The following is a 26338-nucleotide window of genomic DNA, read 5'->3' as shown; positions in this document are numbered from 1 at the left end:
GCGCTAGGGCAGCATTTCTGTCGTTTTCACTCCCCGGCGCACCAATCTCCGCAATTTCCACGCAATACTAAGTCGGCAACTATCACAAAAGTATCAACAGAAGAACGCGCCGTCCACGAGGTGCGCATCGCCGGCATCGACATGCCCGCATCAACGTTTGGAGTTGCCGCCTTGCACCTTCGGCGCTCGGACCCTCTCCCAGCGGTTGGCCCCCCTCCTCCACTCCTGCCGCATATCCAGCGCAGCTGATGTCCCACGCCCCTAAAAGCTCCAAATATATTGCCACGCAGATATATTGCCACGCAGATTACACTGCGACTGGCGTGTGGTACCACATTTGCTCACCAGGTGTTGGTAGTTTGACACACCAGGACACACTCGCCACGACGACTCTGCCCACAGGCACCGGTCGATCGGTCCTTAGCGCAGCTGGTCTACCCCAGAAGCCCTAATCTTTGAGCCAACAGCCACCAACCACAACCACCAGAGCATGCTAACAGCCTAACACACAACTGCTCCCCGTTGGCCTCTGGAGACCGCACAAGGAACAGCTCGCAGTAGCGAACGGCTGTCAGTGCCCGCACACCTCCGCCCCGGCGGTCCAACCACCAAACCTGGCAGCCTTGTATATGCACACTGCATACTACAGCCAGCCTAGTCTTTCTGCCCAGCCAGCCGCCTGTAATATCGGCTAATCGCAACGTTGCGACCCCACCTCTGGCGCAGTCTACCCAAGCTACGCCCCGTAAAAACTTCCCGTTTCAGTATGGGGTAACCAGTACTGCGTAAATACCCCTCGACATCCCTCATCTAATTGCCTGGCCGGCCGTGCCCCTGCCATCAATCTGTCTGGTCCGGACGTGCCCTGCACTGCCCCCGCGTCCTCCTGCGTCCAGAGCTACAGCCGGACCCGGCCGGTGCCGCGTGTGTGTGATGCGTGTATGTGCCCGCCTGCCTGCCTGCCTAGTGCCTACCTACCGTTGTCAAACCAGGGAGCACCAAACCTCGTGTCAGTCAGTCAGGACGTATGGCGCTAGAGTCAAAACCGGGGGTCCTCCTCACCCCGCTCGCCAGGTGTTCCAGGCACCCATAAAACACATCCTATGTAACGTGCCAGCCGCACATACCGGTACACACACCTTAGTGCCCTCGGCCACCCAAAGCTATCCGGTCACCATCATCCTGCCCCGCCTCAACAGTGCGGTCCCAACAACAATACTTGCCAACATAGACCAATGTCCTGGGCACCCACATCGGTCCGCACTCCGCGCCCTCGCCCTCGCCGCGTCAGGTGCTGGCGCGTCTCACGGCCCATGGGCCACGGCCGCCGCTGTGCGGCTGTGCCCCCGGCCCTGCTGCTCCTGAACCTGCCGTGCCTGGGCCACAACCGCAGGCTGACACGTAGCCAGACGCTGCCAAAGCCCGGGGCGCCCTGACCCCAACCTGATCCATGCCCGCTACGCCGCTGCAGCGCCTGTAGCCTCCTCCTCCTCCTGATCCTCAAGCGGCTGTAGCTACCACCGCTACAGCCGCCGCCGCCGTCGCCGCCTCCACCGTGTGCTCCACGGCCGCGCCGCCACTGCCCCTCCCCACAGCCCCTCCCCGCGCCGGCACCGGCAGCTGCTGCTCAGAAGTCGTCGCCGCGGGAGAGCACCTCCTTGCGAGTGGGGTGGAGGTAGATGGTGTGCTCAAACTGGGCCGTGTAGCAGCCCTTGGCGTCGCACAGCGGCGGGTAGGGGTCCACCACACCTGCACACAAACGCACAGCGGCACGACACAACACGGCGAGGTGAGGCGTGAGCTCTGAGGTGCGGGGTGCGGTAGTCCTGATCTTTGTTACGACTGCTCACAACTATATGCTGCACCTGTCGTGTCCCCATGCCCCAAGCCGAGCCCGCCCACCTGGCCAGTTGCCCGCAGCCGCTCACTCCGCTGCCCTCTCCCACCAGGTCCCGGCCGCTGCCGCGCTGAACCCCTGCCCTGCCCCGCTTGCTTCACGCCTGCCACAGCCCACCCCACGGCATCCGTGCCCGGCCGTTGCCTCTGCCTTCGTGCCCCTGCCCCCGCTCCTGCCCCTGCCCCCGCTCCTGCCCCTGTCCCTATAATCCCCACCTCCATTCCAGCCCTTGCCCCTCTGTCCCCCGTGCCCCGCTGCTCCCACCACCCCTGCCTCCCCTTCTGCCCCCCAGACCCGCCCCTCTGCCCCCGCCCCTCCTCTTCCGTCCCTCCCTCTCACCCGCGTCGCACAGGTTCTTGAGCGCCATGAGGTACTTGTCCTCACCCAGCCGGTCCAGGTAGCGCCTGAGGGGGGTTACATTCATGATTAATTAAGAAGTGAAGTCGTAGACAGGTACAGTTGCAGCGTAGACGCGACGGGGGAGGGGGAAGGAGGGGGTCGTGGCGATGATTGCGAATTCCATTGAAGGCGATTGCGAGATTGGGTGAGGAGGCATGCTGCAGCCATACCACAGTCAATAACCCAGTTCCTGCCGTCCCCCACCTCTGCCGCATGCCCCGCACCCAGCTCCTATCGCCCATCTATTGCATTGGGTTCGGTTTAGTTTGGGCTGGAATCTACAACCCTCAACCCCACCCAGCCCCGCACACACCGCCCCCTCGTCCAAACGCCCCGGCCCCCCGCCCCCTCCCACACACACCTGCAGAAGGCCAGTGTTCCGAAGTTCTTCTCAATGGTGGCCAGCAGCTGCTTGGCGCGCGGCAGGCGCAGCGGCACGTGCCCCACGTCGAAGTTCTTCATGTAGTGGCTGCACTCCAGGTCCTGGGGGGGGGGGAGCGAGGGAGAGGGAGAGGGAGGCGGGAGGGAAGGAGGGGGCTACATTCATGATTAGTTAAGGAAGTGGTAGACGGTAGACCATCTTGCAGAACATGAAGCGTTACCGACGATGTCGACCAGCTCCTGGCTCCAGCTCGAGCTCCAGCTCCAGCTCCAGCGCGTAGACCCTCCGAAGTAGTGTTCCCGTTTGATATAAAGCTGCTGCATAGCCTGACACGACCTAAGTTCGCGGCGGCACGGCGACACTACTACGCGCGACTAGTCGCATTCTACGGACGCTCGCTGCCCTAATAGCTAATAGGGGTGGGGGGTTGCTGGCATGAGGTGATGTCGACACGGCACAGCGAGGAGGCGGGGAAGGAGGCAGGGTGTGTGATGGTGGTGTGTCCCTGCCTGCGCCGTCCTCTTCCTCATCGCCGGGGCCCCGGCCACCTTGCCACGTGGCCGCCTAGCCGCACACCCCGACCAGCACACCCCGGCCTGCCCACCTCGCGCACGTATCCCTTGCCGGTGGTGCCGAAGGTCTCAATGGCGAAGAACTCGCCCTCCTCCATCTTGGTCGCCTCGCCGCCCTGGGGGTGTGGCAGGAGCCATGCGTGTGGGATAGGGGGTGAGTGGTGATGCGGCAGTGGGCGAAGGGTGGCGATGCGGGTCACACTTATCAGGTGCGTTCAGGGGTCCGTTGTACGGTGCATAACCCTAACCTCCGCCCACCCATCCACCCACCCACCATGCCGAGCACCGCCCATCTCCTTCCCGTCCCTTCCCTTCCAAACCCCCATCATCCGTGCACCACATGTCCCCCGCTCTCCCTCCCTTCCACCCTCTCCCCCACCCTCCCATCCCCTTCCACCCCACCCGCTCCTCCCCGCCCGTTCCTTCCCCCCACCGGACGCACCCGCACGATGGGCACGCTCTTGCCGGCGTGGATCTGGTAGGGGCCGATGGAGTGGCCGTTGAGGTTGCGGATGCACTTGACCTGGTGCGTGCGCCCGTCCAGCTCCACCTCGTACGACTCCATCACCTGCGTGGCGGGCAGGTTCGTGTAATGCGTAGGTGCACGAACGCGCGCGTGTGTGTGTAGATGGGCGTGTTTGTGTTTGTGCGTATGTGTGCGTGGATGTGCCTGACCCAGCCAAATGGTGCTGACGGCCCAAGCCAATCCCCAGAATCTTGTCGCCAGCTGGCACCGACAACTGAACTAAGCCCTCGCCTCAGCCACCCCACCCCACCTCGTTACCGCACCAATACGTTCCGCACCCCGCCTCCATCCCCCGCACCTCCAGCCCGCACCTTTAGCCCCCCCCTCCCCCACAGCCCCACCCTCACCTCCTGCACCGCCTCGCCCACGTCGCACAGCCGCACGTCAATGCCCGCAGCCTTGATGCCGGCGTTCGTGGCGGCCTTGACCGCCGCAACCAGCGGGTCGTATTTGGGGTTGAAGTGCACCGTAAACGCTGAGTCAATGATGCGGCCGCCAACGTGGATGCCGAAGTCCAGCTTCATCACGTCATCGTACGTGAGCACCGTCTTGTCGCCCGCGTTGGGCGTCCAGTGCGCGGCGACGTAGTTGAGCGAGCAGCCGGTGGGGAAGGCGATGCCGGCGTCGAGGCCGTTGGCCTCGATGAGCGTGCGCACACGGCTCTCCAGCTCCTCGCACATGTCAAAGAGCTTGATGCCCGGCTTGATGATGGTCTTCATGTACTTGCGAACCTCGCGGTGCACCTCCGCAGCCCGGCGCACGTCGTTGAGCATGTCCCAGTTCAGTCGCTCCAGCTCGCGCTTCTCCGCGCTGGTTTCCCGCCACAGGTTGTCGTCCTTGTAGCTCTGCCACTCGCCCTCCGGGTACTTGCCCTCGGGGTACAGCAGCCGAACCGGCACGCTGGGCGGGTCGGTCTGCGTAAGCTTCTCGCCCGGTTTGAGCGCGGGCATCGCCGCCGATGTGCCAGTCGCGGAGGGCGCACCGGCAGAACCACCAGCAGCAGCCGCAGCTGCCGCCTTCTGCGCCGCGGTCTTTTTCTTCTTTTTCTTCTTCTTCTTGCCCTCGCCACCGGCCCCGCCCTCAGCGCCCGGCTCGTCATCGTCACCAGAGTCGTCGCCCTCCTGGTCCTCCGTGCCCGCTGGAGCCGCAGCGGCTGCGCCATTCGCCGGCTCCGACTCGGCATTATCACCCTCCGCTGGCTGCCCACCCTCAGCGGCCTTCTTGGCCTTCTGCTTTAGCCGCTTCAGCTGTGACTTGCTGAGCCCCCCGGCCTGCGCCGCCTCGTCATCATCCTTATCATTAACCTGTAGCGATTCTAGGGCCGGCACCAGCTCCAGCGGCTTATGGTCAGCCGGCGACATGATTCTATTAACTAGACTCAAGTCACCGCAGATGAATGAAGCAAAACAGTACCTAGGTCGATGTGGGCCTAGTGAGCCACTGGCAAGTTGCAACTGGCGAGTGGGCTAGGAGGTGAGCAAGGCTTGATTCAGCATGGCGAATGGAAGGTCTTCACCCGCGCCCTCCCTGCACACCGCGACTAAAACAAACAATGCTCGTACGTCATCAGCACACATTGGTACACTCGCGTGGCCGGGCGACCGGCCACTCCGCAACTTGCCTTCGCGCGCGAGTACATCGCAGGCGCGCAAGCACAGTCGCGAGCGCAGACGCATCGTCTAATTCACCTTGGGGAGAGCCCGTCCTCGTCGCGGGGGCGGGCATTGCTGGCTTAGCGGTCGCCGTGGCGCTGCACAAGGTGCGCCTACGGCGGTTGTGTGGTACCCGGGTACGTGTGTGGTGCCCGACTGCCCGTCCCGAGGCTGCTCCACCGGTGCCTTCCCAGCGCCCCCCACCTGACACTGCTACCAGTCCCTCCATCCCCATCTGGCCGTCATTCAAAGTGACTGCCAACTGAACGGCCCGTGGCCCCGTGCGCATTCCACACGTGTCGACACACACCCGCGGGACAGGTCGGCGTGCCGGTGCGGGTGTACGAGCGGGGCCCGGGGCTGCGGCAGGAGGGGGCGGCCATTGGGCTGTGGTCCAACGCCTGGCGGGCGCTGGAGGAGCTGGGGGCGGCGGAGGCGCTGCGGCCGGGACACCTGCTGCTCAACAGGTGGGCGGCAGGCAGAGCGGGGGGGGGGCGGGAGGTTGGGTGGGCGGGGGGCTACCGTAGTCGCGGGCATGTCACGGTGCTGCGGTGGGCATGAGGTGGGTAGTTCAGCCCGGAAGCCATGAACCCAAGCCGTAGTGATGGGCGTGTGGTGGGCATTGGAGGGATGCGGACCTGGAGCGCTGTGATGAAGCAGACGACCGGGCCAGCGAAAGCATAGGCCTTGGCGCTGCTCACATGGGCGGCGCCACAGCGGCGGCGCACGTGTATGCCGCAAGCCCCTTGGACTCCACAGCCCGCACATAACGCGCTGTAGTGTGCTGTAATTGGAAGGTGCTGGCTCCGGTAGCCACCCTTGGCTCCATCATGCCCACACGCCCACACGTACCGTACACACACACACACACACACACACACACACACACACACACACACACACACACACACACACACACACGCACACACACACAGGGTAGAGCTGTGCTCGGCCCAGGGCGAGGTGCTGCGGGGCTTTGACTTCGCTGAGTGCGATGTGGGGCCCACCGGCCTGGAGTTCCGCGGCGTGCGGCGGGCGGCGCTGCTGCAGGTAAGAGGGCCCAACGTGCGTGTTGGGGGTAACGGGAACCAAAGCCAATGTGCGCAAAGCTGCACTTGAAGCGGTCGGAAGCGGTGTGGTGTACGTTATGGTCACCGGAGAGGCGAGGGAGCGGGGCTGCTAAGCCCTGGTTATGCTAGGCATTTGAAGGCATTAAGCCAGCCAGCATAATGCTTTCTTTCCTGGCACGTGTCGCGTACCGTACTTGTGACGTACAGGCTCTGTACGACCGACTGCCGCCGGACGTGGTGTGTTTTGACACGGGCGTGGAAGAGGTGCTGGGGGAGCAGGGGGCAGCAAGCACCGGCGGCGGCGGCGGAGGCGTAACGGTGCGCCTCGCTGATGGGCGAACAGTACGGGGCAGGTGCGTGGGCTAGGCGCGGGAGTGGGCGGGAGCGGGGGCAGGGGGCTCCCAGCTTTGGGGCTCAGCAACAAGTGGTCATGCGGGGACTTGGCGTGGGGGTGCATCGCGTCTGGGTTAGGGAGAGACCCGATCCACAATCCTCCTGGGTATGGGGTCCTGCGGCTCCTGAACCCAGCCGTGCGCATGTGACGAGAGCTGCTGGCCGCGCACCTGTCGTGCGGACCCAACCCGCTCGCCTAACACTCCTAAACACGCGTCCCCCCTCCGCCCTGCCCCCCGCCCCGCACCTGCCTTTGCCATGCAGCTGCCTGGTGGGCGCGGACGGCGTGCGCTCGGCAGTGGCCAGGCACCTGCAGCTGCCAGCCGCCAAGTGAGTGAGGTGCAGGCACAGAGCAGGTGCTGGTGTTGAACCACACGTCATGCCTAACTACCCTGCCCCGATTCTTCTCTTTTCACTTTGCATGCACGCAGCTATGGTGGCTATGTGGCACTCAGAGGCGTCGCCGAGTTCCCCTCGCCCGCCTCCTCCTCCCCCTCCTCGCCCTCTTCCCCATCCACCTCTACCCCCGCGGGCGGGCCGGGTCTGCCGCTTAACACCATCCGTCAGATCTGGGGCGCGGGCACACGCGCGGGTCTGTACCCTTTGTCTCCCAGCTCCTACTACTGGTACACTTGCTTCAACGCAGACGAGGCCGGTGAGCGCCTTTGTGGTTTACTCCAATGCCAACTAAACAGGACCCAGAACCAGCGTGTGGCAACGGGGCCTGGGGCTGGGGCTGGGGCTGGGGCGCAGCGGGTCAACGCAGGGCCAGGAGGGGCTTGTAGATACCAGCCCAAACTAAACCAAACCCAATGCAATAGAGCGAGGAGGAGAGCGTGGCCGATGCTTGACAACGGAGTGGCACGCGACATTAGTCCCATCCCGAAATGCACCGAGTTCCCAGTTTCCCAGCAAACCATCCCGCAAACCGGTAGAAAGAAGGCGATGAGCGGGGCAATGAGGGGCAGGTTGTGTAGGACAACGGGGCGGGCTTATGGGCAGGCGGCCCCTTGCACGGGTGGTTTGGGCAGCGTGAGCGAATGCAAGGCACAACTATGCTTAAATCCCAAGATGCTTTTATGCGTACCCACCATACGGTATGTGCTTTGCCGCCGTACACAGCTGCGGAGGCGCCGCCGGCTACGCCTGAGGCGCGGCAGGCGGTCGCGTTGGCGGCGGTGAAGGGCTGGGCCTGGAGTGTGGAGGAGTGCATTCGTCGCACACCGCCCGAGGACATCACGTGGAGCCGCATCTCCGACCGGTGTGGAGCAGGGGCGGGGTGTGTGGAGTGAGAAACGTGCGTATTGTCGCAAAAGGCAACGACAGAGCTTGTCCATAGTTAGCCGCTGCCCGTACCGATAAGCTCGCATCACCGCTGTGTTGAAGAGAGCAAGGGAATCAGCCACGCACGCTTTACTACGCAAACCACCCCGTTTATAAGCCCGGCATGTGCGGTGTGTGATGTGGCACAACTGGGCACAACAGGTGGACGGCGGGCGCGTTCGGTCGGGGCGTGGTGACACTGGCGGGCGATGCGGCACACCCCATGACACCCAACCTGGGTCAGGTGCGAGCAAGACGCCGTAGAGCTCCTGACTGCCGAGTCACTCATGTACGCATGATAGTGCTCAGTGCGGCCATGACAATGTAGAGCAACAGGTCTAGTGCTGCCTGCAGGCATGTCTAACTCCGGCATTGTGTTTGAGTAGGGTTTAAACACAAGGAAGTGGCTCGCACGACCAGGTCCGCTCACTTGCGTGTGTGTTCCTGCAGGGTGGCTGTGTGGCGCTGGAGGATGCGGTTGTGCTGGGCCGCAGCCTGGGGCAGCTGGCGGCGGCGGCGGGGCAGCGCGGTGAGTGCAGCGTGCGTGTGCGTGGCTGCGCGTAGGCGGCGACGTGTGACGTTCAAAGCCCCGCGCATGTCTGAGTTTCTGCCTCCAACCTCGACCCCCGTCAAGTGTACATCCCTACCTGACCTCGACTCAGCGGGGTCCTACCGGCCGACACTGCAACAACCCACAGGGCAAGCGGCGGCGGCGCCGCCAGCGGCAGGCGCGGTGGCGGCGGCGCTGCGGGCGTATGAGGCGGAGCGCTCGCGGCGCTGCCTGCCGCTGACCGTGCGCTCCAACCTGATGGGGCAGGCGCTGCAGGTGCGCGTGGACATGGGGTATGGACTGCAATCCGTGGGTTTGGTGCGAGCAATCGTTCCGTTGCTTTTTGGGCTGAGCCCCGGGAGTGCGGTGGCAGCAGGACACCGGGACGGGGTTTCCATTACTTATATGTCCTCGACGCAGCCCGTGCGTGCCATCGTGCTCCGCTCACGTTCGTGCTTCTCATGCGCATGCAACCTGTGTGTGCGGCACCCACCTGCACACCTTCGCCAACCTGCACCTAACCATGTCCCGCCCGCACACCTTCCTGCCCCTCCACTCCCTTCCATATGCACCCCGTGCAGATCCCGCTGGCCCCGGTGGTGGCGGTGCGCAACGCCTTTGTCAAGGCCGCCTTTCAGCCCGGACATTTCCTCGACCACACCGCATACGACTGCGGTCGCCTGCAGCAGTAGCAGCAGTGCTGGCAGTAGCTGGTTTTGGTTTTGTCGTAGGACCATGTGGATGGTGCGTGTCGCCCGTCCTCAGGCCGGCTGTGCCTTATCACCTGGTCCTGTACGGACTGTTCTGGGTTGGACCCTTGTGCTCATAGCTTAGCAACGTTGATGCGTACGATGGGGCTTTTATGCTGGTCTCAACGTGCTTAGCTTCGATTCATCATGGACGGGTGGGATGTCGGCTACAATGTGGCTTACGTGTCATATATGGGAAGGGGTAGGGGCGGAAGCCATTGCGGTCACATCGAGCGGCGGAGGGGGGCCCTCCCGGTTATTCCAGTTTCTGCAGAATGGTCTTGCAACGGTGCGCAATGGCAGACTGCGGAATCTTCCGGTGTACCTGCCCACAATGTGCTTACGTGTCACACTTGGCTCGTGCCGCCCAGCCATGTTGTCAATAGCAAAACACGGTGTGTCATCACGAACCCATCATACTCCTTCTATGCTCTGAGTCCGCAATCAAACAACCCCAACGATTCGTGGGGCGGGCTAGCCGTTGCCAGCCGCCCAACCCACATCACGTCAGTCTCCGGGACAGCAAGTGCTAGGTTACACCCTACCGCGGGCAATAGTAGTTGCTCAGCAACTTTCCCAATAAGCATTCCTTTAAAAAAGCGCTGATATACCAGCGCATGCATAACGTGTTGATAGCGTGTGTGTTAACATACCGAATGGGCCACACCATCAATCATATGCCGGCTGCCATCGAATGGCAGTAGCAAGCGGCAGATAAGATGGCGTGGGCGTGCAAATAATGTGGCCGTGGGCTGTAGCAGCAAGCTAGCTAGCTGCTCAGCCGTCAGGTGCGTTTATTGGTGATGCGGATGCTTCTCATGCTGGATCAGCATACCGCTGTTATGACAACTACTGGCCAGTACGCGGGGTGTGTGGGTGTTCCAGGTGTTCGTACCAACCACACACTTGACCACACACACATACACCCTGCTCTGGCACCCTTTCCATGCGTAACCCTGTACTTATGTGCACATTGCGTCAAAATCCATGTAGAAAAAGAAACCGCCACATGTGTGTGCGTATGCTTGTGCTTGTCTTGTAAAAGCCTCGTCGCCGCACGAATCCAGTGCTCCCTCCTCGAGGCACTTGGTTGTGTATGCCTGAACGTGTACGTATCACGCCCTTTTACTATCACGATGAATCCTTTTACGTTCTTACTTCCCACGCACTGTCGCCAGACAATCAATGCAATAAATATCTTCACGTAGCTGCTGCCGCTCTGGCCGTGCTGCTGGTGATGGTGGCTGCCGCGATGAGCGTCGTCGGCGCGGTGGCCACCGGCAGAGGCGCTGTCCACGGCCGCCGACAGATCGTACAGCGACTGGAGCGTGGCGGGTTCTGTGAAGGGGAGAGATCGGTGAAGGGAAGGGGAGTTTAGGATTGCACACGCCACCGTGATTGGCTGAGGGGCACGCGCGTACACATGGAGGCGCCAGGGCGGGTCGAGGCGGGTTGAAGGGCGCGGCGCGGCGCCCCGTGGCGGGGGCGGGGGTGGGGCCGTGAGGCCTGTAAAAGCGTCAAGCGCCTGTATCCTTGCGGTCACCCGCCCAAAACGTTCCATCAGGTTGCTACAGCAGCCAGCAGTAATAGCATGCCCCACTGAGCGCAAATGTTCACTCGTGTAATTACGCACCCTGTTGGGGCTGATGCGGCGGGCGGCGGAGGCGGCTGCGATCTACGCCAGGCGGGCAGCCCGCGCCGCCAGCAGGCCCTCCAGCTTGGCTGCAGGGTGGCGTGCGGCGTGAGTGCGGGGCGCGGTGTGAGAGCTTAGAAGTGGAGAGTGTGGGGATGTGCGCGTGTGTGTGTGTGCCGATGCTGCACAACGATATCCGCAACACCCCACAGCACCTACGGACCGCATCCCTGTCTACAATCAAGTCCGTCCTCCCCCGCGCCCACCTGTCAACCTGAACACTCACCAGCAGCTGCGGCGGGGTCCTCCTCTGACTCGGCCATGGCCACCTCCTCCTCCAGGTTGAAGGCGAACACGCGGGGGCCGAAGCGGCCGCCTGGGGCGGCGGGCGGTGCGTCGGCGTCGGCGCCGGAGGCTGCGCTCTTGTCCGCCGCCTCGCCCTCGGCCGCCAGCAGCAGCTCGTAGGCGGGGCTGGGGGAGGCGCTGTCGACGGAGGTCAGGCTGGTGCGAGCCAGGTCGTACAGCGACTGGAGCGTGGTGGGCTGGGCCTGGGGAACAGGAGAGGGGGAGGGGGGAGGGGGGAAGGGGAAGGGCACGGGGAAGGAAGGAAAGGGGGTTGGAGTTGGTGTTGGTGAGGCAATGGAGGAGGGAGAGAAAGATGGGCGGCGTTGTTGCTGGCAGGGGCTGTATACAGTGCAGGGACGGTGTGTGGTGAGAAGGGAACCGGGAACCGGGGCGTGCACGTAACTTGCTTGAGGCAGGCAGGGGAAGGGATGGGGAGGGCGGCTCCAACAAACAGGAGTTCAAGCGGAAGGTTGGCGGGGCGGAACCCACCTGCGCGAAGTTTTGGCTGTTGCCTTTGAGGACGTCTTGGGCGCGGCGGTAGGCCTCCTTGGCCATAGCCTCCAGACGAGCTGTAGGTATGAAGGGGGCGGGGGCGGGGGCACGCTGAGGACGTACGCGGCATGCCGGTACAAGAGCCCAGAGTTCCAGGTGGGACCAGTCACACAGCCCGCTAAAATAATCAATTGAGAAGGTTTCTCACCGTTCTGGGCATCGTCCATCTCGGTCGCCAGAGGCACGTCGTTACACTGCGCGGTGTGGGCGCGACGGAATTTCGAGTTCAGTCGGCAATGAGATAGCACAGGCCCGGCGCCGCAAATGTACTGTCAGTCACAAGATATGTTCAGCTGAGCACGTTCTCGAAAGGCTTGGCTTTGCGGGTGAGCAAGCCCACGACCGGAGTAGTGCCGGGAAGCGCGCGGCAGTGCTGGCGGCAGCGCTGGCAAACGCTGGCAACGGCCCTGCCCGAGGCCCGACCGCCAAGGCCAGCGACCAGTTTATACCTCAGTGCCAAGCAGCAACCTTCTGTCAACTGTCGCGTCACGGCAGAGGCCCGCCTGCCCTCCCCTTTGCTAGGACCGCACAACCTCCAGTCGCGGCCCTAAGCAGCCCAATGCTGCCCCGCGAGCGCGCGCGCGACGAACCCGTCGCACCTTGGGCTCAAACTCGCTTGAGCTTTGACCGAATCGAGCCGTGACGTGGCGGGGGCAAGGCACAACAACAGCGGCCCGCGCCGGGCGCAGGGCGACGGTGTGCTGCTTGCACGCGAACGACATGGCTGCTTGTAGTCCTTCTTTGAGTGGTCCTGGCTGGGCTCGTGGGTTGTTATGCGAGCTGGTTATTGCTATATGAATGCCACTGCATCAACGCACAGCTTTTAAGCGGCCGGGTCGCAATTCCACCGTAAATCCATCCATGCCGAGGTTATTGAGGCCCTCAATGTTTGCAAGCAATACCTTTTGATGCCGTCTATCAGTTTAGCTAATGTGAGTGCAAAAATGCAAGAGACAGTCTAGTGTCGGAGCCAACCACTGAGTAAAAGCAAGGACGGTAACGACGGTCGCCGACAACAAGTATAAATACCTGGCATGATTTCGTATACATTCAGACCAGAGAGCGCGAGCTCTCGAAGACAAGGTGGACAGACAGCTTTTACCACGCTGACTGGGCTCCTGCGCCTGTCAGCACTCAATGACCAGGTGCCGCGGAGAAAGTTGCGGTGCTTTCTCTCTGGTCGTGTGCTTGATTGTATGAAGCGTCAGCAGCGCATACTGCAAAAGCGCGCGCGTTTTACCGCACTCGGCGGTTAGCGCCCTTACGCCAGGCCGCAGCCTTGGCCGCAGCGCAGGGTGCTTGCGCTGCCCTCCACAACCCTCCTTCTCCTTGGGCCGGAGTCCCGCTGGTCGGCTGGTGCGCCCCAATGCGTCGCGGTCGTGCTGGTGCAGGAAGGAAACGCTGTGGTGCCTAGCATGACACCTACACTGGTGTTTACGGAATGCGTAGGTCTTGCGTACGGTACAGGCCGGGTTGTCGACACGGGACCCAATCTACGGCTGCTGGAAGGCTTCGAAACCGCGGCCTCCGCCACTCCAGGCGTCGACGTGCAGTCACTAACAACGCACGTACCAGCACCAGGACACAGTCGCGCGCAGCACTCCACCCGCTACACTGGACTGCTCAGCTGGAACATTTACCATCATGCCAGACATCTACAAACATGCACATCCGCAGGTGATGTACTATCGTATCTTCTCCCTGCTATTCTTCCTCCACGCACCAAAGAACAGCCGGTTGCGGTGCAGCATACAGGTCATCCACGCATCCCTCCCAGCAACACCCGACCCATCGCCAAGCACTGGCAGGATCAAATGACCAATATAATACCATTATACTCCGCTGAATGTGAGATTATAGCAGCGTGCAAGTTGTTTGACAAGGGTTTGTCCCTGCCACACGCACCCGACCCATACATCATCAAGCACTGGCAGGACCAATTACCGATGTGCTTGAACAATTTGCTATCAATGCACTCCGCTGAATGCAAGAATGTAGCAGCTTGTAAGTTGCTGGGCATGGTCAGGTTGCCCTACGTCAGTGTTTTGGCCCCTAACCTCACCGACCCCCCTTAATCCCCCCCCTAATCCCCCCCCGCACCCACCTGGCCCCTGTACCCTGGCCAGCCCAGAAAGCCTTGTAATAGCTCCCAAATGTGGTGTTTATTACGTGGGAACACAGGGGCGAGAAGTCTGGGGTGAGGACTGTGGGGTCCTTGGGGCGGCCTCGCACCTTGCCGACCCCCTGACCCCCCCAGTAACCCTGACGGCCGAGCTGAGACCGCCGCGCTTTGCGACGTGCCGACGTGCGACATCCCAACATTCGACGTTGTGTCACTGTGTCGAGCCGTGTCGAGCCGCCAGTATTGTGAAAGGAAGGCCTGACGGCGCGCAAGTCCCACATACCGTACCGGTGCCCAGAGCAAACTCGCTATCAAGTCCTTTTACGGCGTTTTCTGCTACCAGCATGCACCTGTGTCGGCGACGGTTGGCAACTAACCTTGACAGCGGGCCCGCCAGTCGGGCTTGGGCCCGGAACCGCACCTGAGTACGGTCAAGGTAGTAGCACAAGAGGAGTACTACGGCAGATCCTCAACTTTACATCGTTGTGCTTTACAAATGTCCTAGCCTCAACAGCAACTGGCCTCAATAGCCTGCACAGTCCGGCCTTGTCGCCCGCAGGATGCCTGGGACATGGAAACAGCTGCAATGCCGCATCAGTCTCAACGGACCGAGCACGCTTCATGCTTGCATGGCTCGCACGTTCCGCGGTCGTCCTCACGAATGCGTGCACCAAGCTTCATGCTTGTCAGACCATGCCTGTGCTTTGCTACCCTGCGCCGCATCACGAGCCTAGGGTAGCATAGGGTAGTAACACAACGGGGCGCCGTCTACCATGCCTGTCAATTCCCCCAAAACTACAAAAGATGTGGATAGTGTGGGCTTACTGCTATGCGCTGGTGCGTGCCGTGCTGTTCCCAAGCCCACACTATGCCGCAGGCTTGCTGCCACTCTTCCGCTAGCTCGCCAGCAGCAGTAGCAGCAGTAGCAGCAGTGGCCAGCCGCCAGCAGCCGCCTAGGCCGCGGCGCACACGCAGATGGTGTCCTGCCCCGGGAGGCCGCCGAAGGTGGACTGCCAGGTGGGCGGCGAGGCGCGCACCAGGCTGTAGCGGCAGAAGCTCCTGGCGGCGGTGGTTGTGGGGGTATCAGGCATGATTAGCTGAGGAAATGGTTGTGGGGACAGTGCGTGGTGGGACAGAAGGGAGCAGTAGCGGGGTAGTAGCGGGGCAGTAGGAAGGGAAGGGAACTGGGGCAGTGGGGAGGGGCGCGGGGGAAGACTTGCAAATTACACGACCTTGAGATCGCTCAATCCCATACGGCGCAGATCCTCAACGACACACTCCCAAGGAGCCCAGCCCGACGCCGTGTCCTGTGTCTCCAGGTCACCCCCCCCCACACACACACACAGGCACTCACCCGCCCACGCAGCCGCACTTCCCGGCGCTGATGCTGGCGCCGTTGCCGGCCCCGCAGCAGTCCACGGGCGTGAAGAAGGGGCTGCACTCGGGATACAGGCAGCGCAGGCTGGAGGCCGCCACCGCCTGGGCCAGAGCGGAGGACTTGCCGGAGGCGGCCGCGGAGGCCTTGGCCTCTGCGGGATTTGTGTGGGAAGAGACGTACGGAGCGAGGGTAGCGAATGAGCACTGGGTGCACGAGTCCATTCCTGGTGCTCACCAGCTTCAGCAGGGGGCGGGGAGGGGACACGTGTGCTGTGGCGTGTGCTGTGACACGTGCAGCCACCCCACGCACGGCCACTGCCGTTGGCTATTTCAAAAACCGACATGGGACTGCCGACATGAACACGCCAAGACCTACAACGACACCAACGGCCGCGCAGGTGACACGGCACTCAAGACACGCAACGCACACACAGACATGAACACAGACACGCCCTGCCCCGGCACCCTCCTCACCTGCCAGCACCTGCGACACGCCGCCGCAGCCGCCGCTGGTGGCGTTGGCCAGGGCCGCCGACACCGCGGTCGCACTGCTCTTGTCGCCGCCGGTGAGCGCCGCAGCCACGGCACGACCCGCTGCCTGCGCCTGCGCCGGGCCCGCCGCCTGCGCCTGCGCCAGGGCCTGAGCGGTGGCGCCCGCCACAGCGCCGGGGTTGCTGGCCTGTGGGCATATGTGTGAGCAGCGGTGGCAGTGGATGAACGGCAGTCATGCATTGGACGGGTGAGGCATGTGGGCTACTGCACGTGGTCCGCAGCCCAATATAAGAACCATCCAGCCGAACCCATACGGTAATTTCGCACACGACCAGACCAGCCCCGTACCGAGCCGTACGCCTCCACCACCGCCTGCACAGTGGCCGTGGCCTGTGAGCCGCCGCCGCCCAGACCCTGCGCGATGGCGGACGACGCGGCGGCGGCGGACGCAGTGCTGTTGCCGCCGCCGGCGCCGCCAGTGGCGGCCGCCAGGACGTTTGCGGCGGCGGAGGCCTGTCCTGCGCCCAGGGCCTGCGCCACGCCCTGTGTAGCGCAACAAAGTGTCGATCAGTGCTTCTCTCACTGGACTCCACAGACCGTTGTTACATTCCCACCAAAAGCGCAACAGGAGAGAGGTCAGCAAGGGAAGAAAGCAGGCGCCGCCGCACACACCTGCGCAACGGCGTTTGCTGCGGAGCTGCCGCCCTGCGCCACCGCCTGTGCCAGGGCCGAGGCGACCGCGTTGGCGTTACCCGAGGCCTGGGCCTGGGCCAGGGCCTGAGCGATGGCGTTTGCAGTGGCGCCCGGGGCTGCGCAGACACACGGGATCGGTTAAGACAGAGGTGAATTGCTGTCATATGCTTCATACTGTCATCAGTTGACGTAGGATCATTGGGCTGTGGTTGCAGCACATGCACCAAGCGGCCAGAGTCGGCGTGTGACGCATATGTCTGCCCATACCGTAATTGCTAGCGCCAACAAGCAGCCAGGCGCTCCCAGCAGCAATGGAGAGAGGACCCACCGCTGGCAGACGACTGAGCTAAGGCCTGAGCGATGGCGTTGGCGCCACTGCCGCCGCCGGCCGCCTGTGCCGACGCCTGCGCCAGGGCTGTAGCAGCGGCGTTGCTGTTGCCGGAAGCTACAGCCTGCGCAAAGGCAGAGGCGGAGGCGGAGGCTGGGCCGCTGGGGGCCGGCTTCGGGGAGGGGCTTGGTGAAGGGGAGGGGCTGGGCGAAGGAGAGGGGCGAGGAGACGGCGAAGGCGAAGGAGAGGGGCGGGGAGACGGGGAAGGCGAAGGAGAGGGGCTGGGAGATGGGGACGGCGATGGTGATGGCGACACACTTGAAGCTGCAGCAGGCATAAGGAGGGGCCGGGGAGCGCAGCTCTTTAGCAACGTGGCGAAGAGCTCCTGCTCAGCCTTACGTAGCACCAGGAACAACAGATGGAAAAGGAACAGGACCTGACACCAGTGCGCTTGCAATGGCATTACAAGAAGGGCCATCACATGATCTCGACTTCTCATCACGCGGCCCAATCAACTCACGGCGGCCAGCGGTGGGCACGGGCGAGGGCGTGGTGATGTTGGGACACTTGGCCAGGACCTGGGCATAGGCCTGCGCAAAGGCGGCTGCGTTGCCGCTGCCCTCTGCGGCGGCGGTCGCCTGTGCCTCTGTGAGCGAGCAACCGAGGGTGGGCGCAAGAAGGATTCAGCGTGGCGACGTGGTACAACGCACATCCACAATTCTACATACGGTACTTCTGGCGTAACACATCAGTACATCACACTTCACAATAACGCCATGGCTTGCACATCCATATGGACAACACAGGACCATCCACTCACGTGCCAATGACTGGTCCAGAGCCCCACAGCCGCCCGATGCGACGGCGCTGGCGGCGGCCTGCGCGAACGCCGCCGCCTCGCTGCCGCCCGCCGCCGCCGCCTGCGCAAGAGCCGAGGCGGCGGCGGAGGAGTTGCCGCCGGCCTCGGCACGTGACAGAGCCTGGGCCAGCACACTCGCCACGGCGGTGCCGTTGCCCTGCGTGCGGGTGGGATGGTGGTGGGGCGGGTTGCGGCGGCGGCCCAGAGAGGAGCCAGGGAAAAACACGGTGTGGTGCGTGAAGGTCATCCGGTGATAGACACGGTAGGGAGACGGGACTCTGCTAAATGCGATACGTAATAAGCTTTGCACAGCGGGAAGGCGTCGGTGCGAAGGCGCGCTCAATAGATACACTGGTGAGTCCTCACCTGGGAGTAGGCCTGTGCTATGGCCTGAGCTGCGGAGCTGGCAGTAGCGCCGCCCGACGACACCGCCTGAGCGACGGCAGTAGCGGTGGCGTTTGCGGCGGCGCCGCCGGCGGACGCGCCCGCCGCGATGGCGGTGGCGGCACTGGTGGTGTTGCCCTGCCGTGGCGGTAGGTGGAGTGTGGAGCGTGCGTGTAAGGGGTGATGTGAGGAACGCAGTAATGGGCCGGCGGGGCCGGATGCGTGCGTGTGCGTGTGCAGCTGTCAGCGCGGGCTGGCGCACGTGCAGGTAGATAAGGGCGCAAAGCACGTGCATGCACACGTACGCCCACACCTCGACCTACACCGCACGCACGGCCCCGGTGCCTTCCTTGCCTTCTGCCTGTTTTCCAAGACACACACGCTGTGTCACATTCACCTGCGCCACGGACTGCGCCACAGCGCTGGCGACGGCGTTGGCTGCGGAGCTGCCGCCCTGCGCCACCGCCTGAGCCAGGGCCGAGGCGACCGCGGAGGTGTTGCCGCGGCCGCCGCCGGCACTGGCGCCGGCACTGCTGCCAGCGCTGGCGCTGCCGCCGCCACTGGCACTGGCAGTAGCCTGGGCCAGGGCCTGGGCCAGCGCCGTTCCCGCGGCGGCGGGCGCTGCGCGAGAGCGATGCAGGATTGGGGCGGGGTAATCCTGAGTCCACTCCGAACCGACATTGTTCAGGGACGCTGGCCGGGGTGGTCAGCAACGGGTCAGCAACGTCGTCAGCATCCACCCCCAACCCCCTAACACTCCGGAGTCCCCTCCGAAGCAAGGTTGTTCAGCGACGCTGGTCGGGGTTGTCAGTAACGCTACCGGCGGCCCGCACCCAGCAATGGCCGTCATGCGGCTTGCCCCCCACGCACTGCCACACACGCCCACACTCGCCCCTTGCACACGCCAATCCACCCCCACCCCCCTTACACACACATCCTTTGCAGCACTCACATGATGCCGCCGCCTTCGCAATCGCCTGCGCGACCGCGTTGCTGTTGCCGCCGCTCAGCGCGCTCGCAATGGCCGCGGCTTGCGCGGAGGCGGTGGCGGAGGCGCCGGAGGCGGGCGCCGACTGCAGCAGGTCGCGAGCTGCGCACGGCGGCGCACAAACAGCAGGCGGAGTTCAATCAGAGGCAGGGTCTCAGATGTCTGACAGGGCAAAGAGCGGGTCTGCAATAATGCAAGGAGCGAATGCGGCTGGCGAGCGTAAACACTATCGGCGGCGCCATTGCCGGCCGGCGGCGGCCCACACGCCGCGTATTGACGTCGTCGCCTGCCCTCGCCCAATCCCGCCGCTCACCTGCGAGCGCAGCGCCGCATGAGGCCAGCAGCACGACGAGCAGCAGCGGCGCCAGAGCAGGGCCGCCCGAGCTGCCGCCCTTCAGGTTGACTCCCGCCATTTCTTCACGACACCGTCAACAGGGTCTCGCGCCCTTTGTGTCCTGTCTGCTAAACAGGAGTTTGACACTTTGTTGGTCACGACGTGCCGAGTGTTAGAGAGACAAGCGCGATAAACAGGGAAGGCGGATGGGCGAGGCTTTTGGACCCGCGGGCCCTTGCAGGATCCAGCACTCATTCCGGAATTACAAGCTTCGCGCCTTCTCACCGCTCCCCCGACATCCATTCACCTCACTGCGCGTGGGCCTTTTTTCTTTCCGAACATGCCAACACACGTCAAAACTGGCATGCCAGATGTTTTTCCCGACTTTGCGCCCTTCCATTGCTATAATGGCGTGCACACAGACCGCCTTCGCCTCGCTGGCATGCCTCCCCAACGTCGTCAGAGCTCCCGGGCCCACCTGTTCTCATATGTCAAGGCCGCCCCTGCTCATTATCACGCGTGCTGTAGCTCATTAGCTCACATTGCAGCGCCCACCCGCCATATGCATGTGCCCGTCCTAGGCGCTGAAACACGCACACACATACACATGCGTGCAGCCGAGGGCGGCACGCCAACGTCCTGCCATCACCGGCCTGCCTGCCTGCCTGCCACCTCCCTTCCATTGTTCCTACCTCCTAAGTCTTCCTGTACCCTTCCTGTACCCTCCTGTACCCCAAGCCCAATGCCTACCTCCCAATCCCTGCCTCCCAATCCCAGCCTCCCTTCCCTATTCCTACGTCCTGCCTACGGCCTCCCTACGACGCGTTGCGCACGGTGCGCAGCAGTGCACCAAACGCCTTGTCGATGACGGGCCAGGCGGGCTCCCGGCCCAGGTCCGTGAGCACGCGGTGCGCGCAGCCAAAGCCCGAGAACACCACCGCGTTCACGCCCTACCAAGTGAAGGGGTTTGCAGGTGATGCGGGGAGATGATGGGCGTTGGTAGGTGAAGGGGTTTGCAGGTGATGCGGGGAGATGATGGGTTTTGGTAGGTGAGGGGTGAGGGAGTTGCGCGTTGGGAGCAGCAAAAGGGGTGGCGAGGCGAGCGTGTCGGTAGTCGCCAGGACAAAACAGCGAACAGCCAACTCAATGCTCGGGCGCATGCACCCGCAGCCCCACGGCACGCGATGCAGCACGCCAGGCCCCGCACGCCAACGCACCTGGCCGGGGAAGGCCGAGTCTCCCACGCAGTAGAGGCCGGGGATGTCGGTGGTGTTGAAGGGCATGGACAGCATGCCCAGCGGCCGGCGCGAGGGGATGGGGCCGTACGTGCCGTCCTCGCGGTTCAGGAAGCGCCGGTGCGTGCGTGGCGTGCCCACCTGGGGGGATGGAGGTGGAGGGCGAGGAAGGAGAGGAGGGAGAGGAGGGAGAGGATGAGAAAGAGGGAGGGCAGGAGTCGGGAGGGAGAGGAGGGAAGAGTTATCGGCATAAGTGGGCTTTGCCCCTAAGTGCCCGTCACGTCCCCCTGCCCCCCTGGCCCACACACACACACACACACACACACACCTCGCGGAAGGTGATGTTGGATGACAGGCCTGGCAGGATGGCGTCCAGGCGGCGGCAGATGTCGTCCGCCACCGCCTCCTTCTTCGCCTCGTACTCCTCAACTGACAGCCCCTGCACACGGGGAGCAGCAGGAGGCGAGGGTGTTGACGATGCTTTTGCGACGATGTAGGGGTTCAGGGCATGGACGTGGAGGACGTAACCCCAGAAATAGCACGCAGCCCCCCTGCCGACTGATGTCTTCCGTGCACGGTTGGCCCCCCTCCCTCCCTCCGGCGCCTCCCCACCGCCCACACACACGCCCCCCCCCCCGCGCCAACACGGGCATGCACACACGTCCGCACGCGCGCACCTGCCAGTCCTCGATCCAGTCGGGCACGAAGGCGTGCACGATGTGGTTGCCGGGCGGCGCCAGCGAGGGGTCCAGCACCGTGGGCAGCGACACGAACAGCACTCCGCTGTCACGTGGGGGCGTGTGTGTGTGTGTGTGTGTGTGTGTGTGTGAGGGGGCCCCGGCGTTAGGTCGAGGGAGGGAGAGGGGACTAGTAGGGAGCCAGGATGACGCAGATGGAACTTGTTTCGGCCTCGGCCTCGTCTCGACCGCTCCGCTTCAAGTCCCCCAGCGCCGTGCTCCCGCGCCACCTCCAGTCCACATACCCCCCGCCCCGCCCCGCCCTGTCCCTGACCTGTCCCACCCCCGCTGCCCGCCCTTGCCCCGCCCCGCCGCAGAGCCACACGCCTGATCCCCCGCGCTGCCCCGACTGACTTACCGCGCCTTCTCCATCTTGGCCCAGTCCTCCAGCACGATGTGGTGGCAGTCCTTCTCGCCCTCCAGCACCTGTGCCTTGACACCCATGTGGATGGAGAAGAAGGAGGGGGACTTCTTGAAGCGCTTCCTGCGAAGGGGGGGAAAGGGGGCAGCAGGGAGAAGGGTGGGCCTCGTGTAGATAGGGATGGGGCGGAGCGATGGCAGGAGCGGCAGGGCGGGGCGAAGTATGGAGGCGGCGGATTCCCCACGCCTCCGGCCAGTCGAGCTGGAGCGTACAAGTTCATGTGGATACCCAGTGTGCTCCCCGGACGTGTGACCCCGCCCACCCATTCACTCAGCCACCGAGTCAGCCAGCTAGCAGCCCATGCCGTCCAGCTGAACAGCTGCTCCCACGCCCCCGACACCGCACCCCACCCCCACCTGAACAGCTGCTCGCTCTCGGGCAGCTTGTCCTTGCCGATGAGGCCCTCGAACGTGTCCCAGCGGGTCGCGTTGGAGATGACGGTCTTGCCCCTGTAGGAGGTGGTGGGGTGTGGGGTGTGGGCAGGGGTGCAGCAGTGCGGATGGGAAGGTGCAAGCAGGCAACTCAACCCCCGGTCCCAGATTCCCATCTTCTCACACACACGCGGTGCCGGGACTCTTCGCTTATACTCATTGGACACCCACACTCCGCACGGCCCCTCCCCTCCCCACGGGGAGTCACTCCGCCTTCCATGGATGGCCACCTGGGCCCGGGGGTACAGTGACCGCTGTTCCCATTGGACGTCGGCACTTCACACTTGTAGTTTATTCACTCTCTTCTAGTGCTCTCTTCTCCATGAACGGCTATGGTTCCTTCCGCCCCTCTCTCACTTGAACACGCGGCCGTCTGCCAGCCTGACGCCGGTGGCCCGCTGGCTGCCGTCGGGCTGCGGACTGAGCAGGATCTCCTTCACGTTGGCCTTGTACACAATCTTGCCGCCGTACTCCTCAATGCCTGTGAGGGGTAGCCGTTAATGGAGAACGGAATGGGTAAAGCACAAGCCTGAAGGGGGCGGGGTCCCGGGTAGTTGATTGGATGGGCGGGTGGGTGCAATAGGTCAGGCCGGCGGCGCCTGCAGGATGGTACTGGCGGCTTCAGGTCCGCACCGTGATCCTTGTGCACGCTTTCCCTGCCTTCTGCCCGTCACTCAAGGTAGTTCCCAATGCACGCCTCGCCATACCCCCCCCACACACACACACACGCACGCACGCACCTGCCGCCAGCTCCTCGCCGATGCGGCCCACGCCGCCCACCGGATAGTTGATGCCTCCGAAGTGGCGGTCGCAGAACACCATGCCGGCGTTGATCATGGGCGTGAGGTCGGCGGGCACCGTGGACCAGATGAAGCACTCGATGTCGATGAAGCGGAGCAGCTCCGGGTCCTGAGGGCGGAAGCGTGGGGCGGGAGTTATATTTATAATTAATGCTGCATTACAAGTTAAGGCGTAGCCATGAACAGTAAGGGAGGCGCAGGGTGGTCGCAGACTGAAGGCGGAACAGGCGTCCATGAAAGGAGACGGCGCGAGGGGTTCTGGCAGCGTGCCGAAAGGAACGGTAGCGCGTGAGCAGTGGTCGGGGTCGGTGAGCAGTGGTCGGGGTTGGTGGGCAGTGGTCGGGGTTGGTGGGCAGCGATCGGAAGGGCATGGGGTTGGGGTGGATTGGTGGGTCGGGAGATGCCCGGAGCTAGGCAGTCAGTGCGCTTGCATGACGTCCAATAGATGCACTCTTCCCCACACACGCACACAACCACACAAGCGCACACGCACACCTTGATGTGCTTGCGCGCCACGTCTCCTGTGTTGGTGGGCAGGAAGGACGCCAGCGTGAGGCAGGCCAGCGGCTGCTTGGCGAACTCGCCCAGCAGGTAGCGCGGCTCCTCCAGAGACTTGAGGTCAAGCACGTTCAGGCTGCAGGGAGGGAGGGTTTAGCCATTCATGATTAGGACAGAAGAAGTTGCAGCCACGAGTTGTAGCCAGATTCATGGGTACAGCAGGCGCGTGGCTACCAAGGACCGTGGGGTGGAGAGAGGGAGGTTAGAGCGGGGGTGGAGAGTTGGGGAGGTGGCCGGAATGTGGGTATTGTGGTATTAATCAGAACCGCGCGGTCATCTCCACATGCGCGCACCCACGCACGCACCTGTCGAAGATGCGCCAGCACTCGTCGTAGAACTTCTTGATGCCCTCGCGCTCGTGTGGGAACTTGGCGGCCAGCTCGTCAATGAACTCCTCGTACTTGCGCCACACAGCCACCTCCAGGCCCTGAGCGAGGTGGGGAGGGAGGGAGGTGGGGTGCGGTGGGGAGCGACAAAGTACCAGTATTGTGAGAGTGGGACGAGCAGAGGGCTACAAGCATTTTACGCATCCATTCATTGCAAGTTCCTTCCTGCTTTCTAGCTTATGTGGTGTTAGTATGACTGTCAGAGCGCAAGGAGGCCGCGGCGGGACGGGGCACCAGGCACCGCGGTACTATGAGGCTAGGTTGCTTGCTGTGACGGTCTCCGTATGAAGCCGGAAGGGGTGTGCCCAGGAAAACCCCGGGCCGCTAGCAGCGCCACTGACGGCGGGGCCCACGCCCGCAGCGCAGGCGGGTGGTTAGCCCGGCCCTGCGCCCGGCAGACGGCCCCAGTCGCTGCCCCAACAAGCCGGCGAGACCGCATGTGCATCTTGTGCAGTGCATTTGTGAATGCGACGTCCTTGGGCCATCGAAGACCTTCTGGCCGAGCGTTCTTGGATGTAGTGAGTGCGCCCATCCCCACAAGGCCACAAGTATGTCAGGAACGTTTCCATAAGTCCACCACCCTCCACGCCATGTCTACCACCCCGCGCCCGCAACACGCAAACACGCAAACACGCACCTTGGGGAAGCGCTCCGACTTGGGCAGGTGGTACACGACCTGCAACGAACAGCACAGCACGCAGCACACAGCACACAGCACGCATCAGGTAGGTGTGTGGGCTTACAGCCGGAGCACGGCCTGCTGCCTGCGCATATGTGCCACACCACGCCTGCGCGCCCACAAACCTGCCACGCACCGTCCAACGGCGTGTAGTCCCAAGTCCCAACCTTCTCCAGTCGGGTTCCGCCGCAGGCCTAACCCCCCCTCTTGACTGCCCCCCCCCACCTCCCACCCCGCCCTGTGCGCCCTCACCTGGGTGGGGTCGGGCACCGTCTCGATTTTCTTGCCCACGGACTCCAGGCATTTGGTGATGAGGTTGGTGGTGCCCTCGGTGCCTAATGGTGGTGGTGGGGGTGGTGGGGGTGGCAGGCGTGTAGGCGAGGACAGCAGCAGCGCGCTCAGCTGGATGGCCCCTCGGGCCCTGCGCCCCCACCATTCCCCTTCCGTGACCACGTTGCCGTGCTGACAGCGGTCCTGTACCTCACTCGTTCTTCACCGCGCTACCCTCCCCCTCCCAATCATCCCCTCCACTTCCCTTTCCCCCCTCCCCCCATCTCCCCCCACCGCCCCACCCACCCATGCCGAACATCATGCTGCTGCCCACGTCGAAGGTGTAGCCCTCCCGCTTGAAGTGCGCCGCACTGCCGCCAGGAAGCAGGTACCTGCAGGCGGGGAGAGAGGGGGCAGCACCGCTGGGCCGACTCCAGGGCTGTGCGCCGGTTGCTAATGCAATTGAATTGATTGAGGCACCGCAACAGATGGCACCGCGCTTCCGGCATGCACGGCTGTCGCATTCACGAGGCCGTCGAGTCGCACGTGTGTCGCCACGCCGCGTGTCAACACAGTTCGCAACCCTCGCCCCCGCGCATCCAGCCCACCGCCCCTCACAAACACCATACACCCGTGTCAGCCACTCACTTCTCCAGCACGACCACCTTGGCGCCCTTGGCCACCAGGCGAGCCGCGGTGGCCAAGCCACCCATACCACCACCCACGATGACTGCATCGTATTCAACGTCCGTCGGTGCCTCCGTGTTAATCACACGTGAAGAAGGAGGGTAAGCGGTCTTTGAAGCGCTGGCACGGACACTGGCGCGCGACGCAGGCTGCGAAGACTGGGCCGAGGTCGATGCTTGCACCGAATCGCTGACCACACCCTGCGACCGAATTGCGACGTGACCCAGTCAATTATGGTGTGTGACTCTAGCAGTAACCCCGCGAAACCTTACAGAAAAGATCGGAGCGCCCACTGTGCGTGGAGCAGGCGCGACTCCGCGAAGACCCCTACAAGCGTCCCAAAAGAGTTGCAGTTTGTATTATTGTAACATGTTGACTACTTCTTCCATTACTGCGCAAAACCTACTTGGTCTTTGCTGCCTGCGCGTGGCTCGCGGCCGAAGTGGGCCCTGTTGTGAGACGCATCGTGTCTGTTAATCACGAAGATAACTACTGAAGGTCACTTGCAAACATG

General features: G+C 63.4%; 5 protein-coding genes across 5 annotated transcripts; 1 reads left to right on the top strand and 4 right to left on the bottom strand.

Annotated features, from left to right (window-relative positions):
• Positions 1–12: 12 nt before the first annotated feature.
• CHLRE_16g652100v5 (uncharacterized protein) lies at positions 13–5205 on the bottom strand. The gene is made up of 6 exons (XM_001698177.2): positions 4124–5205; positions 3693–3818; positions 3283–3366; positions 2658–2779; positions 2237–2301; positions 13–1749 (listed from the first exon to the last, which is right to left on the bottom strand). Exons 1-6 carry the CDS (start codon positions 5135–5137, stop codon positions 1628–1630), a joined length of 1533 nt encoding a protein of 510 aa, XP_001698229.1. The 5' UTR covers positions 5138–5205; the 3' UTR covers positions 13–1627.
• A 100-nt stretch (positions 5206–5305) lies between these two features.
• CHLRE_16g652050v5 (uncharacterized protein) lies at positions 5306–9661 on the top strand. The gene is made up of 11 exons (XM_043070815.1): positions 5306–5535; positions 5750–5895; positions 6364–6478; positions 6706–6851; positions 7156–7221; positions 7323–7546; positions 8014–8152; positions 8377–8458; positions 8665–8743; positions 8913–9040; positions 9346–9661. The coding sequence occupies exons 1-11, from the start codon at positions 5329–5331 to the stop codon at positions 9454–9456; spliced, it is 1443 nt and encodes a 480-aa protein (XP_042915458.1). The 5' UTR covers positions 5306–5328; the 3' UTR covers positions 9457–9661.
• Positions 9662–9680: 19 nt separating this feature from the next.
• Positions 9681–13045, bottom strand: CHLRE_16g652000v5 (uncharacterized protein). The gene is made up of 7 exons (XM_043070814.1): positions 12643–13045; positions 12192–12237; positions 11981–12060; positions 11433–11694; positions 11366–11376; positions 11147–11235; positions 9681–10851 (listed from the first exon to the last, which is right to left on the bottom strand). The coding sequence occupies exons 1-7, from the start codon at positions 12763–12765 to the stop codon at positions 10668–10670; spliced, it is 795 nt and encodes a 264-aa protein (XP_042915457.1). The 5' UTR covers positions 12766–13045; the 3' UTR covers positions 9681–10667.
• A 498-nt stretch (positions 13046–13543) lies between these two features.
• CHLRE_16g651950v5 (uncharacterized protein) lies at positions 13544–19815 on the bottom strand. The gene is made up of 13 exons (XM_043070813.1): positions 19600–19815; positions 19251–19388; positions 18696–18919; positions 18281–18436; positions 17876–18071; positions 17576–17701; positions 17056–17379; positions 16707–16843; positions 16383–16577; positions 16017–16221; positions 15520–15694; positions 14587–15224; positions 13544–14515 (listed from the first exon to the last, which is right to left on the bottom strand). The coding sequence occupies exons 1-12, from the start codon at positions 19697–19699 to the stop codon at positions 15119–15121; spliced, it is 2082 nt and encodes a 693-aa protein (XP_042915456.1). The 5' UTR covers positions 19700–19815; the 3' UTR covers positions 13544–14515; positions 14587–15118.
• Positions 19816–19870: 55 nt separating this feature from the next.
• CHLRE_16g651923v5 (uncharacterized protein) lies at positions 19871–26315 on the bottom strand. The gene is made up of 16 exons (XM_043070812.1): positions 26231–26315; positions 26097–26151; positions 25786–26024; positions 25444–25529; positions 25120–25202; positions 24826–24864; positions 24108–24229; positions 23740–23878; positions 23185–23353; positions 22802–22925; positions 22370–22462; positions 21951–22076; positions 21533–21638; positions 21184–21294; positions 20838–20996; positions 19871–20570 (listed from the first exon to the last, which is right to left on the bottom strand). Exons 1-16 carry the CDS (start codon positions 26287–26289, stop codon positions 20436–20438), a joined length of 1845 nt encoding a protein of 614 aa, XP_042915455.1. The 5' UTR covers positions 26290–26315; the 3' UTR covers positions 19871–20435.
• Between the last annotated feature and the right edge of the window lie 23 nt (positions 26316–26338).

The sequence above is a fragment of the Chlamydomonas reinhardtii genome, chromosome 16 (assembly GCF_000002595.2).
Source record: "Chlamydomonas reinhardtii strain CC-503 cw92 mt+ chromosome 16, whole genome shotgun sequence".
NCBI lineage: Eukaryota > Viridiplantae > Chlorophyta > Chlorophyceae > Chlamydomonadales > Chlamydomonadaceae > Chlamydomonas > Chlamydomonas reinhardtii.
This window is presented reverse-complemented; position numbering and strand designations above follow the sequence as displayed.